The sequence below is a fragment of the Elephantulus edwardii genome, unplaced genomic scaffold (genome assembly GCF_000299155.1).
Source record: "Elephantulus edwardii isolate Elephantulus edwardi_28Jun2011 unplaced genomic scaffold, EleEdw1.0 scaffold00143, whole genome shotgun sequence".
NCBI classification, from domain to species: Eukaryota; Metazoa; Chordata; class Mammalia; order Macroscelidea; family Macroscelididae; genus Elephantulus; species Elephantulus edwardii.
The window spans coordinates 5,835,179-5,853,093 of NW_006399893.1; the positions used below are offsets into that span (position 1 = coordinate 5,835,179).

Genomic DNA, 17,915 nt, shown 5'->3' on the forward strand with positions numbered 1-17,915 from the left:
CCAGATGAAACTCATGTTAAGGGTTGGTTGCTGTTATTGACATCAAGTTGCCTGTGACTCATAGAGAACCTATGTACAACTGCTCTTAACCCTGTCCTATCCTGAGCCAATCTCATCATCTCCAACAGATCCAATCCCACTTTTCCAGTTGCTGAGCCAATCCATGTCATCCGGGGTCTTCCTCACCTGCACTATTCCCCCACCCTTCCAAGCATCATGTCCTTCTCCAAGGACTTGTCCCTCCTGGTCACATGTCCAACGTATGTGAGATGGAGCTTCAAAATCCCTGGCTCCAGGGAGCAGCTTGGTTTCACCTTCTCCAGGACTGACCTGCTTGCTCTCCTGGCAATCCACACTATATTCATTACTCTTCTCTAGCACCACCACTCAAAGGCATTGACTCTTCTTCTATTGTCCTTAGTCATTGTCCAGTTCTCTCAAGTAAAGTAGCTAAAACCAGACCCTACCCAATCAAAACCAGGTAACAGTGGACCTGAGTATCTCACAGTCCTGACACAGGCGTGGTGAAGGCTGCACCCCACCACTCCAAACGATGTAAATAAAATTTTTGGCACATGCTTAACTCCCTATGGGATCAGTGATGCCATGGACAACAGATCAGAAAAAGAACCGCCCATTAATTTTGAAATCTCTACAACATCATGCCATTGGCCGAGGCTCAAGCTCAAAAGCAGACCCAAACAAGGAGGCAAGTTGACTTTATTAATATTAACCCTTGACTCATGTGGGAAGGGGTCTTCTCTACCACTTCCTTTACTTTTGGAGAATAACCTGTCTCTCTCTCTCTGAGATGTATCTTTCCTGATATAACTGTCTGTCTTTTTACCTACACTTCCATCTACTTGCTGTTCTTCTTAGCCGTGAGCTCTCTTAAGGGCTATGCCCACACCAGAATTATTTTAAGCACAACAGAAAACCTACGAAGGGTTGGACTAGGCCAAGACTGGGAGACTCAGCCACTGTTGACCTTCCTGTGTCTCTCACCTGGTTCAATTCTTTGGCTAAAAGAGGTCAAAACCAGGCCATTAGCCTGATGGTAACAAGAAGACTTGTTGATTATGGAACCTTTAATTCCTCCTTGAGAGGAATTACATGAGGATAGAAAACTAATGAAAGATTAGGGCTCCAGGCTCCCTAAGACTTGGTATTTTCTCCTCCTTGAAATCCTACTTATATATTCTTTGTTCTCTCACTCTTTATTTCTCCTTTAAATGTCAACTAGCCTGTATGTGTGAGATCAATGGGCCAGAGCTTAGAATGGTGTGTCAGTTTCCAGGAAGTGGCACGGGCTGGCCACCAGGAGGCCTGAGTGCCAGTCATCTAGAAGCCATCAATGAGCAGGCCAGCCCTAGGCATGTTGCTGAATATTTCTGGGCCTTCTCTCTGCTTGACATTGGAAAACGTCTGATATATGATGTTTCTAGACAGGCTTGCTCTTGATCTGTGAGCTCTGGTAGCCCTCCTGATCACTGTAATGGAGCTGGTGGTAAGTGTGGTGTTGGTGCTAGAGGTGGTGATAATAGAGGTGGTAGTGGGAGAAGTAGAGGTGTAGGTAGTAGTACCCTGCCCTCGTGAGGTTCATGGTCTAGTTACACTGCAGTGCTGTGATAATGGAGATGCAGAGTAAACAGTGCATAGTTTTTGACACGAGCGTGTCTCCCTATCACAGTTTCCCCAGCAGACTGCAGGCTGTCCCGCCTCTTGTCACCACCACCCATTCCTGTAAGGTGAGGAGGCATTTAGCATCAGCCCTCAGACACAGAAACAACTGCGGGCTTTCATTGCTACACCAGACTTGAGGACTTTAATATCAGTGGATTTACAACAGAATATTTGCACGAGAAGCCACACTACAAGATACAATTGAGATCTACATAGAAAAATGTTTATTCAGTGGATTCCATGCATTCACAGTGGGATGGGAGGCACTGAAGCATGAGAAGCCTAAATGCTGCTTCCATGAGCCTTGAGGCTCTCTTCCAGTTCCCAGACCAAAGGCTTGTTTTAGGAATAGATATTTGCTATTGTAGCCATTGATGCTTATTTTTCCTGAACTGATGCTTATAGAGCAAAAGGAGATGGATGTGATGCTGAGCCAACTGCAGGCCATTTGAAATCTGGCTGCTCTGCCACAGATCAGGGTCTGTGGCCTCCGTATGGTGGACAGAGCCCCACTCTTGGAAAATCCTTCCTGGGTGCCATTGGATAAGTGGGTTAGCACGGGGCATGAGCCATCTGTCTTCACAGACAGAAGCAGCCATCTGTGGCATGCATAGACTTCCATGTTGTTGCCTCTGTGCCTTTCTAGAAACAAAATCCCAACAGCTCTTCTGTCTTCTCCTAAAGACTGCTTCTCAATAGGAAATGTGAAAAGAAGGGCCAATCTGTTTAAACAAATGTTATCAAGGTAATGGATCACGGAAAAGTGTTCACAAGGTGTCCAGGCGTGTCCTGGCAGGGTTACAGGCTGTGAGACATGCAGCTGGTTCTCAGGGCTGGCGTGTCCAGTGTGTGGCCAACATCCAAGTCCTTCCCACCCCATTTGTATTGCTTCCAGAGCTTTCCTCTGGCAAACTTGTCAGTGAGTGGTGACCACCCTTTAAGGCAGCACCTGTTATCTATTAAGGAACTTGCCTGCAGCTGACTGAGTTGTCTTCAGAAATCCAAGAAGATAACAGGAAGCAGGGGTAGGGGTGTGGGGGGTCGGGATGCTCTGGCAGCATAGGCAAGTGTGACACATGGAATGACTGTGGTACACTTTGAAAGATAGAGGAGGTGTAAAGGGGGAAAGGGAGAGATGCTATTGCTTTATATGCTGTGGAATAAATAAAGAGGAGACATTTAAGTAAACAAGGAAGAGACGGGAAGAAGAAGAAAGAAAAAGTGAGGGAGAAGAAAGGAGAGGAAAAACAGAATAGGATGAAGAAGCAGCAAGACTTTGTCCAGAAGTGAGAGTCAGCAAAGTGGCTCTTCTTAGAGCCCACCAGATCATTGTTAAAACATGACACTTCCAGGCAAGCACAAGAAGTGATGGAGCCTCAGCGAATTTCCACTGGCTAGGACTCCTTATCAATTTGCACAGCAGTGGTTCTCAGAGGTTAGTGTGTGTGACAATCGCCTGAGGAACTTGTTGAGCCTCCAGCTCCTGAGTGTCTGATTCACCGAGACTGAGGTATAGGTCCCTGGGTGGTGCCAAAAGTTTGCATTTAGTTAGTAACTTTAGTTAGCATTCTTTAGTTAAAGAATGGCAGTTTGAACCAACCCAGCTCCATCATGATAAATGGAGAAAAGGTTGAAGTTGCCAATGACTTCATTTTCTTGGATTAGTAGTCAACATCCTTGGAAGGAACGATCAGTAAATTAAACAATATGCTGCATTGGACAAATCTGCTCCCAAGGATCTCTTTACAGGCTTTAAGAGCAAGGCTATCACTTGCAAGACCAAGGTGCACTTGCTCCAAACTGTAATAATTTCTGTTGCCTCATATACATATGTAAATTGGACAAAGAATAAGGAAGGAAGACCAAAGAAGATTAGATTCCTTTGAGTTATGGTGCTGGTGATGGATATTGTGTATATCATGGCCAGTTAAAACAACAACAACAAAAATCTGTCTTGGAGCAATGCAGTTAAAGTGCTCCTTAGAAGCAAATGTGGTCGGATTTCATCTCTTATTCATCAGAAATGCCATCCGGAGGGACCAGTCCTTGGAGAAGGACATCACGCTTAGAAAAGTAGTTGTTGTTTACAACTGAGTTGGAACCGACTCTTAGTTGATCCCTCCAGCGGGTTTTCACAAGCAGTTAATCGCACAGTAGACTACCCCTCTTTCTCCACACAGCAAATGGTGGATTCGAACCGCGTGCCTTTGGGTTGGCAGTGCAACTCCCTACCACTTAGTCACCAGAGCTCAGACAATTAGTGTGTCAGGAAAAAAACAAAAGACTCTCGAGGAAGTGGATTGACACCATGACTGCCACAGTGGATTTAAGCTCAAGAAAGATTGTGAGGATGGTGTAGGATCTAGCAAGGTTTCATCTATTGTGTGTAGGGGCACTGTGAATAGATGCCCGCTCACTAGACAGCACTTAACAACAACAGCAGCAGCACTACCCACAGAGGAAAAGGGCTGGCGATCTTACTCACTCATTGCCATCTTGTCTGAATCAGCACATTGCTGACCCTCCGGTGAGTTTTCTGGCACTGACATTTGCATGGGAAGAGACTACCTCTTCCTCCTTTAGAGCCACTAATGGATTCAACCCATCAGAGAGTCATTGCCTTTGGGTTAGTGGCCCAACCTCCCATGGATTACGCCACCAGGGCTCCCCTATAGATTACAGCCAAGATCCTGTGGAGCAGTTCTACCCTGTAACCGCAAGAGGCCACCATGTGTCAGGACCAATTCGGTGGTACAAGGTGTGGATGGGATCTGAGATTCTTTCCTTCCATCTTATTCCCAGGTAAGGCTGATGATGCCGGTCCAGGGCACCTGCTTTGAGATCCTCTGCCTTCGACACTGGAGGGTAGACTAAGGTTGGCACTGACTTGGGTGCCTCAAATTGGCCAAAGTCAGGGGTGAACTCCACCATCTCCACTGGCTTGGAGAAACAGACTGGCAAACACAAACATACAAATTGAGAAAATGCTAAAACCTTTTATTGGATGTATTTGTCTTTTCCTGGCTCTTCATTCAATGTTTGCTTTCCATGAATTGCTGTTTAAATGTCAGTTGTTTTTCACCCTACTATATGCAAGTCAAATTATCATCTACAAATCCTGATGGAGTGTCCTCTACCCATTCCAGCTTCCTACCATGTCCAACCCATCACTTTGTCCCTGACGTGCGAGTCTCTTCCAGCACATAAGAGGAGGTGGCTGCTGTTTCAACCTCCACCCCCCTGTCTACAATACCCTTTTCCACGATCAGCTCTTACTGTTTTCTGTCCGAGTGGGCCATCTCTGGCAAGGTCAGCCTGTTCTTCTAGTTGCCGCCATAACCCTCTTCTCAGATATTTGTGGTCCTGGGCAGGTTGTCCACCTTGCCTTCCACTGCTTTGTAACAATTCCTCATTCAAGGTCTGTACCATAGCCCAGCCATTCAAGAAGGGTTTCCTGAGTGAATGCAATCAGAAATCTAAATGGAGGTGGTGGTAGGAGATGTCTGTTATATTCAGAGTTAAAGGGACGTCGGAAACAATGGAATCAAAAAGGGAGAGTAATGGAACAGATGAGCCATAACCATCCAACTCCTAAATCCTCAATATCCCCTTCAACCTGAACTCAGAACTCACTGTCATCAAGGTGGAACCAACTCGGAGCTGAACCTCCACTGGTTCCCCAAGGCTGAAAATCACAGGGAGGAGACTGCTCATCTGTGTCCCAAGGAACTTTGAACCACCAACTAGAAGTGGCCTTTATGTTAGCTACCAAGCTCCCTCCACCTTCAACAGTTAGGTGACATAGGGACCTCAGCACAAAGCCAAAAAGCAAAGCTTTAGGACTATTAAAATCACACACAGTGATTTGAGAGACATCAAGATTCCAGTCCTTTCCTACTTAATGCTAGAAATAGACAAAAGGTAGAGAGCTAGGTAGACAGATAAACAGATGACTGATGGGTAGATGACTGGCAGGGAGGTGGCTGAGCTAAGCAGAAGCTAGAAAGGTGAAGATGATGATGAAAGACATATAGGAGGAAGCATTCATTGTACTCCAGGTCACTAGGTCATCATCAGAAGTTCTATTTCATTTTCCAAAATTATTCAGCTTCCTTGCGTTAATATATTTTTTTTCTTTTGTGGGATGTGTGTACTTCCAGATTTTGTCTCTATCCAGTCTGTAGGGACCTAGTTCTAAAATGGATAGCGAGAGTGGGTCAGAGAGGGATGCTGGCTTCAGTGGGAGCTTGAGGTTACTGTCTCAGTGTCATGAATTGATTGCACTTAATCCTGAAGCTGAGAAGAAAATTGTATATATATTAAAAAATAATACCAAAACCAGGGTGTTCTGGTGGCCTAGTGGCAAGAGTCTGTGCTACAATCCTGAAGGCACGCAGTTCGAAGCCACCAGCTGCTCTGTGGAAGAGAGATGGGCAACCTCCTCTGTGCAATTAACTGCCTCTGAAGACTGACAGGAGGGTCAGCTATGGGTTGGTTCCAATTCTGTGGTACACAACAATACCAAAACCCACCTCGCTGGCCGATTTACAATGGAACGCAAGGTTCCAGAGTGTGTGGCCTGTGGGAGTCCTGTCACTATGCCATGAGGTCTTGAACAAATCATCTCATCTGTTTCGTCACTAACTTGTGGTATAAGGGCTATAGGGCTGGCTTCTGAGCCCCTTCCTGCTTTGCTTCCTGTGATGGATGCGTAGGGACACGCAAACCCTCACTTTAAAGATGACAGGACAGGAAACAGAAACTCCGTGGTGGGATTATGATGTCTGCATAGCTAGTGTACCTCTGAGAGTAAAGACACGCAGCCTGGCACGGGTGCTGTGGAAATGTCAGGCAGTGCGGGATGTTGTAGGACATCTGCATGCCGTCTGTTTTTTTCAACATTACTCTGCGGAGGATACATCTGTGTCATCGTCTAATGGGTCTTGTCATTTCAGTGTGGTGATCAAGGAGGAAAAATGAAAGTGCTTTATGTGGAAAAACAGATAAGCTGTAAAGGTATTTTGTAACGCAGAGCACAACGCTGTCTGGAGAATAATACAGATCTGCCAATAATTCTGTTAAAACCGCTCACCTGCTTTCACTACTCTTCATTCAGGTTCACACTGAAGTTATTTTACTGCAGGCTGCAGATTACCCTACACTGACCAAAATACTAGAGATTTCCCCAAATGTCTTACAGGAGCCCAGGTTGATTGCAGCCAAACATGAATTTAAGTTAAATCTTTAATGCATTCTATTAAGGTGTGACTAAGACTAAAGCTCCCTCTCTGCTACAGAGTAGCTGGGTCTAGAGCTGAGCCGAATGTCAACAGCAGTGGCAAGTTGTCTTTGGACGTGGCAGGTATTCTCAGAGAAGACCCAGGGTGCTGGCCGGCCCACAGCAGCCCCACCTGTGTCTGAGCAGAACTGTACTCCTCGAGATTTCAGGTTTCTGCAGGCTTTTCTGAGGCACTTCTGGGTGGTTTGGAACCTACAACCTATCAGTTAGCAGCTGAGTGTGTTAACTATTTCCACCAGCCAGGGACTCTTTCTCTATAGTGTCATTTAATACAAGCATTTCTTCCCCCACCCCTCCAACTGTGGAAATTGACAATTACTTGCCATTACAAAATGACAAATTTTACAAGAGTAGTTTGGTTTCATCCTCCAAGAGGATAACGTGTTCTACTCCTCTAAGCACACAACTCAGCAATTTGCTAACAAAGCCCAGGAGAAGATCCACTAGCCTGTTCTCAACCTTCAGTTAAGGTGGGAAAGTGCTTCCGAGCAGCCTTGCCAGAGTATGCACAGCCTGTCTTTACACAATGGTGAGGCAAGAGTCAGAATGAAAAATGAAAGCTACAACAGTATGCTTTCAGAATTAGTCAACGGTTTAAATAAATAGGAGTCCCCATATGTGGAAGGCTTTACACAAAAAGCCTAGTTAACCGGCTGTATGCTGTAGCTAAGAATGGATACTCAAATTGAGTTCAGGATTCAGCCTGGCTGGATTGTCAAAGTCACAGGATGATAAATACAATGTCACAGGGTGAGTGTTGCTCCCTGGGTACGTGCCTGGGATGGGGAGGCTAAGAATTAGTCAGAGGAGGACAAGAGGGCTTTGCTGCTCTCGTGGGGCTGTCCTGACGTTGGCCCACCAGCTGCTCCATGGATTGCACCTCGGCATCACCCTCCATCTTGCATCCCAGGCTGTAAAGCTTTCAAGGTGTCAGCTGCATTCTAACAGAGGTCGATTCACACCGCCAGCATTTCACTTAGCAATCCGACACTTGCACACCACACCTCTAGGGCTCCTTTACCCTCACACTGTTGGTTACTAGATGCCATCAAGTCAGTGGTGACTCACGGTGACAGTGTGAACAACAAATCTGAACTTTGCGGCATCCTGCACGATCCTCATCATCTCCAGTAGGCTTGAGCCCACTGTTGCAGTCACGGTCCGTCCAACTTGTTGAGGGTTTTCCTCTATTTCTCTGACCTTTCCCAGCATCTCAAATGAAACCTTTGGTCAGAAGCTACAGCACTGGGAGATGCTGACTGAATTGACATCTGTTAAAAAAAAATTTTAAACCACCATGTTGGATCCAGTCTCATCCAGTTTTCAGGAGTGAAACGTGCGTGAGAAATCATGAGTGAGTAACACGGAAAAATGTTCTTGGTTTTATCAAAACTTCTCTGATGCATTTTACAAAATCTCTGCCCATTTCTAAATAAAGTCTTGTCACCCTTAGTCTCTAAAGTTGTGGCTTTTCTCCCTCCCCCTTCTACACTCAGCAATGCAACTTTATTATTTTTTCTCTCTCTCATGATTGAGACATCTCTGGATCTGGCTCCCAATTTTCTGCGTGTTCAGACTGAGCTACCTGTTGGCTTATTTACTTTATCTTACTTCAATCTTCAAGAAAGAATTCCTTGCTGCCTGAAACTGCAACAGTCCTCTTTCTGCCCTTGTGCCTGCCTCTGGGTAGAGTATTGACTCTTGCTTTTTACTGAGTGTCCTTTCTTCTATGAGCTGACCAGTGAAGGACAATTGACAGGCAGCAGCCAAAGGGGGGGAGGACAAGATGAGGAATTCAACAGAAACCCAGCCCCGTGGATGTTCTGCCAGTTTACTTCTGATGCCACAAAGTGTTACAGCGTAAGCATGTTCGCTCAGGCTTCTTGGTGGTCTTTACAGAAGCAGATGACCATGCCTTCCTTCTGCAGTGCTGCTGGGTGAGGCTGAACCACCAACATCAGTCTGTTGTTGTTAAGTGTCATCAAGTCCAGTATGACTTGTAGCGTTCCTATGAACAGCTGTCTTGAACCCTGCCCTATTCTGCGTTATCTTCAGCATCTCTGACTCACTCGAGCCCACTCCTGAAGTCATGCAGGGAGTCTTCCTCTCCTTCACTGACCCACTATCTTTTTCCAAGATGATGTCACTTTCCAAGGAATAGCCTTGCCTAGCTACATGCCCAAAGTGTGAAAGATGACACCTTACCATCTTTGCCTCCAAGTAATGAATCATCTATAAACCTTTTGCATCACCCAGGAATAAGAGCTGGGTGGGAAGGGTTGAAATCAAAAGAACTGGGAGCAAACAAAGGACACAGAAAAAGCAATTCTTGCCCCCACCCTCTGCCTTGCACCCCTCCTCAGCTTTGAATGCCACATGGTGTTCCGCCCCTGGTAAGTAGTGTAAGCCAGCTTGCATCACCTCTCTAGTGATACCTCAAGTTCAAGTTTCCATGGTGTATCACCACACACAGCTATAACCACATGCTTCATTTCCATATTTTGAGAAGTCAGTCATCAGACGAAGACGGCTGTAACTTGTTCTCTGAAATTCAATGACGGGGGAGAGAAAAAGCAAAACTCTATAATGACAGTGGCTTCCTCAATATGGTAAGCATACTGGTTCCTCACAATTAATGAGACGAGTCTCTGTCAGGGCTGTGAGATGGAAATGAGGAGCAGTAATTGAAGGATGAACTTGGAAAACTGCACAGGTGCCTGGGAGCACTGGCACTGCTCAAAGCAATGAGGAAAAAAATCCTCCTACTTCTTATGCAAGCTTTTATATTTTGGGTTTTTTTTTAAAAAAATCAGAAAAATGTTGATTTTTGTTCCCATCGAGCAGCTGTAACTAGGTGTTTCAGAATACACTCTTGACTTCGTGATTTCCTGCCTTTTCATCAGATCAATATGTTACTTTGCCCATTTTATTTTTAGATTTCCTAAAGGCTCTCAGGGTAGCAGATTCAAAGCAAAGGAATAAGCAGGCTGGTTTGAACACACAAGCTTTGAACTTGAAGTATGACAGGAGAAACCCTTGGAAGTGAACCAGGGCAGCAGCGGTGTTCTGGCTCTGTTGGTTGACCACTGGGGTGTGTGGTGGTTGGGATTTTTCAGCAGGGCCAGAGCAGCTACCTGGGTCACTGCTTCCCCAACCCAAGGGCACAGACCTTGGATGCATAAGCTAGGCTCTCTTCTTGGAATATTTCCTCCTATCTATCCGTTGGAGGCAGGAAAAGTTCATTGCCAATAATCACTTTCTTGTGGCTGATTAGAAAATCAGAAGGTTTGAAAGTGTGAATTTTCCTTATGTTCTCTTAATTTTTCAATGGTGGGGGAAGGAGAACACATTCTGAAAGACCAAAGTCCTGTTCTGAGATATCTGCGTTCCAAAAGGGAACTTCTAATTGGGCGTCTTGGCTCTGGAACATGAGGGAGTGGACGCCAAGCCGAGCTCTCCTTCCTATTGTTGTGTTCCTGTAGACAGGCTCCTGTGGGATTGCTGATGGCACGGTCTACAGAACACCTTCTTGTCCGAGGTTCGTATTATAGTGAGGATTGTAGACACCGGAGGGGTAACAGATGCACAGGTAGTCATCAAGTGATGCACGTAGATAGAGTGCAGAGGCTCTCCTTTGTGGTGAGTGCTGTTATGGGTGGGAGGAGCTCATGCGGATCTTATGCAGGCAGTGGAACATGAGAGCTGGACAGGAAGCTTGTCTTTGCTGAGGTCTTGTAAGTTTTTCAGGTTCAGTCTTACTATTTTCCATCTTTTATTTTAGTGAGAGGTATTGGCATTTCCTTTCTCTGACAGGTTGCTGCTTTTGGAGTTTGTAGGGTGGCACAGAAGCCAACATTACTTACTCTCGAACTGTTCTCACAACTGTTGGTTAGCATGCGTGCACTGTTGCAGACACTATTCCATTCCGCCTGGCCGTGTGCTCCCTTGGTATCCGCTGACCTTCTACTTTACCAAACACTATCTCTCTGATTCAGTATCGACGTGTCCACAGCACACGAGACGAAGCCTCCCCATTCTCACTTCTAAGGAGAGCTTCAGCTGACCTCCTCCTCTGGCGTCTGTTGGCTGTGTCGCTGCACTGGGAAGGAATTGAGCCCATTACCAGCTCAAGCCTCTGGCCAAGTGGAAGGAAGTTTTATATTCTCTGTTGCTTTTGGATAATTGTCTTTTTCTTCCCCCACAAGGGTGGAAGAGGTGATATATCAAAAGACCTCTGAAAAGAAACAGAGGTGCCACAGTAGACACACACATCATAAATACAGGTGTACCTTCTCAGCACATCTGTCCAAAAAGCATTCTCCATGACAAGCTACTCCTGAGCTGGGCTCCCCTGAAAGGAGACAAAGGCTCAGTGCAATTAAACATGCTTCCCTCCAAGGTGAAAACAGCGTCAGGTCTTTCTTGTAGGGATATTCATGAAAACAGAAACGCTGCTTAATATGACTCTCCTATTTCTTTAAGACAAGAGGAGAAAATCAGATTTACGAGCCACAGAAGATATTTCCTGGATACATAAACACCAATGAGGACATTTATAAAAAAAACTAACAGGTATAAACAAAGTGTCTAAAGCATTTAATGGTCTTTAACACAGCCAACTCCCCCAGCCTTGAAACCTCCTTACATTCTTTTTGTGCTGGTGGCAAAAGCAGCTGTCAAACACAGCAGTGAGGAATTGGGACCATTTCCCAGCCAGTGAGCACAGAACGGAGGGGCTAAATATTTTATAGTGTTTCTTTCTGTTGGTCTCTCGCTGATCCCTCTCTCCTCTCCCTCGCTCAGGGCTGATCGTGGTGACGCTGGCCGTGTGCTGGATGCCAAACCAGATTCGCCGACTCCTGGCAGCGGCCAAGCCCAAGCACGACTGGACCAAGGCCTACTTCCGTGCCTACATGACGCTGCTGCCCTTCTCAGACACCTTCTTCTACCTCAGCTCCGTGGTCAACCCGCTGCTCTACAATGTGTCCTCGCAGCAGTTCCGCAGCGTGTTCTGGCAGGTGCTGCGCTGTCGCCTGACGCTGCGCCACGCCAACCAGGACAAGGGGCTGCGCACCCCACTGCGGGCAACCACACACAGCATGCGCTCCGCGCTTCCGCTCCTGCGTGCCTCCTCCTGGCGCCGATCCTCTGGGAAAACCAATGCCAAGGTCTTCCTAAGCACTTTCCAGAGTGAGCCCAAGGCTGATGCCAAGCCCCCACAGCAGAGTGTCATTTCCCTGGGGCCCGACTCCGAGGTGCAGCCGGTGGAGGGTGAAGCCCCCTGCCCTGCTGGGAACGGGCTCCAGGAGCATGAGGCTCGAGACGCCACATCTGATATGCTCAGCAGCCCTGAAGCCCCCACACCCACAGACAATGAGTCGTAACCCCATCTCAGATGGGAACGGAAGCCGGGGCTTGGTGTCATCTGAGGGCGCGTTCCAGTGCCCGGCCTTGACTCTGATCACAGGGAGGTGAACATCACCGCCGCCCCCTTCTTCCTGCAGAACACACTGAAAACTCAATAGGACGGAATTTATTGGGACTTACAAAAAAATGACACCAAGCTCTTTCATTATTCGCAAACGAACAAAAAAAGGAGGACACACAGACCGCCCCCCCGACCCAGAATACAGGAACACCCGGAGAGATCTGCCACGAGGGGGTGCGAGGGTGAGAGGGTGGTGCTTCGGCGGTGGCTTCAGCAGTGCGCCAAGAACAGGGCGAGTTTGAGGAGCAGGATGGTGGTGGGCAGCTCCGGCCGGGGCGTCACTGCACCACTGCCCCTCTTCTTGGGCCGCGGACCATTGCAGAGTGGGGTGTTGCAGCAGCTGATGCAAACCGAGTTCAGTTTCCCTGGCGAGCAGAAGGACTGGTAGCCAGCGGAGGCGATGAGGCAGGCCGCGGATGACGCACACGACTTGCGGTACATGATTCCTGCAACAGACCCAAGGAGCTGCGTTAGCCTGTGCTGGGCAAAGTCAGCCCCCGCTGAACCCCACTTGCCAGCTTTTCCTTATCCCCTCATGAGACCAGAGATTCACTGGGCCCAGTGAGATCCGTAAAGAAACACAGCATACCATCACCATTTCACCGCTTCAGACAAAGCAAAGCTGTTCTGGGTGCCAATACTAGCAACTCTATTTTTAGAGTATCTTGCAATTGATCTGAGTGGGTTTATGCTCAAACTCTCTGATGCCAGGGAGGACCACAGCTTTGTTTTTAGATTTTATGTCTTTTATTATGACTGTGTAAGTGATGGTTGCATAAAGTGAAGACGACTTGAAGCACTTACTGAAAAAAGATCAAAGACGACAGCCTTCAGTAAAGATTGCATCTTAATATCAAGAAAACACAAATCCTCACCAATGGACCTTTAGGCAACATTATGATGCAGCCAACAGTGAAGTTGTCAAGGATTTCACTGTTCTAGGATCAACAGTCCAAAGACATAGTGCACTGGGAAATGCTGTCAAAGACCTCATAAAGTGCTCAAGAACACGGATGTCAGTGTAAAGATTAAACTGCATTTTACCCATGTCATGGTATTCTCAATTGTTTCCTATGCGTCTGAAAGTTGGACAATGAATAAAGATTACTGAAGAAGAATGGATGTCTTTGAATTGTGGTATTAGAGAGGAGTGTGAAATAGCCCATGCACTGCCAGTGGAACTAACCCATCTGTTCTGGAGGAAGTGTAACCAGGGTGCTTCTTACAGGCAAAGTTGGTGAAACTTCACCTCATATACTTGGGGTGTGTGATCAGGAGGGGTCAGTCCTTGGGGGAAAAACCATCATGCTGGGAAAGACAGGGGATCAATGAAAGAGAGGAAGCCCCTCAACAAGACAGACTGGCCCCATGACTGTAATAATAGGTTGGAACATGGTGGAGGTCAGGAGGATGGTGCAGGACCAGGCAAGGTTCAGATCTGTTTCTTGTATAAGGAGCTGAAGTTGACTTCAAGGTACAACAAAACAACAGAGTGATGACAGAGGTCCGGCACAGTCTAAAATGTTGTGCTGCGAATCAGAAGACCTTAGAGTTTCCAGTGCTTCAGACCCACTGGCCACTCCGAGGAACAAAGGTGGGCAGTGTCTGTTAGCCATGGGCCAAGGCCCCCTTGCCACAGTTAGTGACGCTTACTTAATTAGAAACAGTTAAGAAGGTGGCACAGCTGGAAATGTTTTGTTTCATAAGGCCAGAACCAATCACCAAGCTAACATTCTTTCCCCTATGCCAGGCACTATTTAAGGGATGTTGTTATTGTTGTCTACTGCCTTCAAGTTGAGCATGACTCATAGTGACCCTATGAACAAAAGGCTTGAAGCCTTTCTATAGTTATCGTTTCTCCAAGTTCATAGAGTTTCCAGAGGCATGTGGTTCAGGAAATGGATGCCACTCCTGCTTCCAAATTCAAGGGATAGAGTGCACTAACTTACTATAACCTCATAAAGAAAGTCACCACGTTACAACGAGATCCTGAAAGCCAGCCAGAAGGGCTAATAGTTCGTCCAGGGTCAGACATCTAGAAAGTGGGGACACCAGCACTTCATCCCATCGAGTCTCAATGCTACCATGCCTATGTCATCGTAAGGAAAAGAGCCCACCACAAAAATAGTATTTTTGATATTTTTTTGGCTTTATATTGCATCATCAAAGCTAACTTTTTTCCATGTGTGTTACAAAGAGCTGTTTTATTTTACATCAATAAGAGACTTTTTGACAAATATTCATATTAAAATATGCTCTGAAAGTGAAAGGGTTCAGTCCATTTTCTGCCCGGTGTGGCCGAGGGAGCAAACACCCAGGGCTCACTAGCACTGATGTCCAGCAGGGGTGGGTGGGGTCCTCCTCCACTGAGAATTGCTGTTTGAGGTGTGGGGGGAATAGTCAGTCAAGAACTGAACTGCTAACAACTTCCAAGTGGGAGATGAGACATACTTTAGACTTAACATTAAAACTTGCAATTCTTTGTCACACTTTCCTGTAAGTGCATCTTTATAAGGATCAATTTTCTAACACTCCTAGAACATCCCCAAAGGTGACTCGTCTGGGAGCTAAAGCCCATGTCTGGGGAGGGAGATCTGCTTGGATCTCCTGGATTATGTTGTAGGGTGGTGTCCATTTGAAACGGACACCAGTTTGAAACTCATTTCTCAGTCTCTGCATTTTCTTTACATTGCCTGTTTTAGAAAGTTAATACTTATTCTTATTTGAAATTATTAAAAGCACAACGGGTCTTTGAGTGTTTAGTTTTAATTAGCTTTTTCCCTCTGTAAAACATACACATCAGATGAGCGGAAAATACCCCTTGACAAACCTTGCCAGTCAAGAACTTCCCCTCAGCTAAGTCCTGTTGTCAGCTCACTACAGCCCCTTCTGGCTTTCTCCTGTATGTTTACATACGTGCTCTTGGGGGAATAAAGAGCACTTATACACACATATCTGTTATGGTATCACACCCCATATGCTATGCTGCCACTTGCATTTTAATTTCTTTTCAAACCTAAGTCTTTGGCACATCACTGACTTTGTTGGGCGATGGACCAGTTACGAAGCTAAGGTGAGTAAAAGTTCCTGGGGTCACAGACAGTTACAGGTGAGCATCTAGAGGAACTCGGGAGGAGAGGCATCGACAGAGCCACCACGTGCTGAGACCCTCAGCATCACAAATCATCACTGGTCCCGCTTCAAAAAAGTAGTAGAGGGGCAGATCTAAAGGCCAGCGTGCACCTCATGGGAGTGGAATGGCACCCACAGCAAGCCTCTTGGAAAGGGATTGTTAAAGTGCGGTTAAAGGGGCATGTGCTGGATCACATGATCAGAAGGCAGGCAAAGTGTGTGGTTCCAGGGATATGAAGGATTTTGTCCACCAGTAGGCTCTCCCAGACCAGTATACTCTGAGGGGACCCAGGAGCAAATGTGAATGACACGTGTGATGTGAAGCCTGGTCAGGTGGTCAGACACTGTGGGCCTCCCACGGTGGAAGTGCAAATATTGGCAGCCAGCACCAGAGGGGACTTCAGTGAGATGTGATGACAGCAATGTGTGTGTGTGTGTGTGTGTGTGTGTGTGTGTGTGTGTGTGTGTAAAGACACAACAAGATCCTGAGATAGAGGAATTACAGATCCAATAGACATCAAAATATGTGAAGAGAAATTGGCTGTGTTGGGCATTTGCTGGCTTTGCAGAGAAAAATCAGGGGGAAATGGTCAAATTTGAAGCTGTTGGAAGTTACAGAGTGAGCAGGTAGGATGTGTTGCACTGACAGAGTAAATTCAAGATGAGAAAGGCCTTTAAGAAGAGAGAAATGGGTTTTACTCACTCATTTGGCTGATGGCAAGAACTCAGGTAAACATACCTGACGGAGAGATGCGGTGGGGCTGGGAAGTGAGGCAAAAGCAGGAGGAAGGCTGACATTTACAGTCTGCAAAGACATAAAATCAAACTCCTCTCCCAGGAGCTCCTATTGACAGAAATCTTCTAGAACATTCTTCTAGACCACTTAACAGGCAGGGTCAGGAGGAGATCTAGGCACAACCAAGAAGTGATCCTGGGAAAGATGGAGAATTTCTCTGGAAGGAGTCCATGAGTATCACATATGCTCATGAGTTTAAACCCAAGGAAACCCCGGCAGCCTATGGTAGTGGAACCACTGAAGAGCTCTACAGGAGAAAAGTTGAAGGATCAAGAACCAGATATGTGCACAATAAGACAGACTGGAGGAAACAGTGTGCTTGCCTTAGCCAAGTGGGTCCACTGGAGACTTAGAACTATGTACCTGTACCATCTTTTATATGCCTACACAAACTCCAAGTCCATCTAAGATTCAAAGGTTAAACTAAGACTTCATATTGCTATGTGCCATAGAATCACAGCAATCCTATCATCAACAGATCTGAAACTTGCCCTACTATCTCTGATATACTCAAGCCCATTGTCACAGTCACTGTGTCAGTCCACCTTGTTGAGGGTCTTCCTTTCTTTCTCTTTCTCAGCATGATGTAATCTCCCACCTTTCCCAGTATGATGTCACTTTTCAAGGACTGGACCCTTCTGATAACATGCCCCAAGTATGGGAGGTAAAGTTTCACCATTCCTGCCTCGAATGATCTCCCTGGCTGCACCTTCTCCAAGATAGATTTGTTTGTTCTTTTGGCAGACTGTGAGATATTAAATATTCTTAGCCTACACCACAATTCAATACTAAGCAGAACATTAAACAAAATATTTTAGATGCCTGGGAGATTTCCATTGTAACTTAAGAACAATGAAGGTTTTTCTATGACGTAATACTCAAATGCTATTAAAGGAAAGGCAGATGTGTTAGATTACACAAAAATAAAAGCAAAAACCTGTGCCTAATAAAAATTACTATACGGAAAACAAAAGGACAAGTTTGTACTCAAATCACAAAGAGCAAATGTCCTTGACAAGTAAAAACATTCTATACAGCAGAAAGGAGAAAACAACAATCCTTTAGAAAAACAGAGAAAGCAAATGAACAAGACAGATCACAGAAAAGAAAATACAAAACGCTTTGAAGTACATAAAAAAATGCTCATCCTCACAATAAAAAGAAATGCAAATTAAAACCACACTGAAATACCGTTATTATCTATCATGTGGGAGGAGATCAAAAGTTTATTTAACACCATGTTAGCTTCAGAAAGCAGGCCTCTCACACATTGTCAGCATTGTAAAGTTGGTATAAATTCTAGACGGCAGATTATTGTTGTGCCAACCCAAAGGCAGGTGGTTTGAATTCACCAGCTGCTCTGAGGGAAAAAAGATGGGAAATTTCCTCTTGTATGATTTACAGCCTCTAAAAACTTACTGGACTTCCGGCAGTTCTCTGCTGATGTGCTGTTCTAATCGTTTTTGGATGATCTTCAGTAGAATCTTGCTTGCATGTGAAATCAATGACACTGTTCT

At 45.9% G+C, this 17,915-nt stretch overlaps 2 protein-coding genes across 4 annotated transcripts in view; one reads left to right on the forward strand and one right to left on the reverse strand.

Annotated features, from left to right (window-relative positions):
- The window catches only part of GPR39 (G protein-coupled receptor 39), a 384,304-nt gene extending 371,938 nt beyond the window's left edge, over positions 1–12,366 (forward strand). Inside the window, exon 2 of the mRNA XM_006894460.1 lies at positions 11,786–12,366. Within this exon, the coding sequence (XP_006894522.1) occupies positions 11,786–12,366 (581 nt within the window). The remainder of the gene's footprint in view (positions 1–11,785) is intronic.
- Positions 12,367–12,680: 314 nt separating this feature from the next.
- Positions 12,681–17,915, reverse strand: part of LYPD1 (LY6/PLAUR domain containing 1) — a 71,110-nt gene continuing 65,875 nt past the window's right edge. For all 3 annotated transcript variants that reach the window (XM_006894454.1, XM_006894452.1, XM_006894453.1), the window contains one exon: positions 12,681–12,916. In XM_006894454.1, coding sequence (XP_006894516.1) covers positions 12,681–12,916 — 236 coding nt within the window. The remainder of the gene's footprint in view (positions 12,917–17,915) is intronic.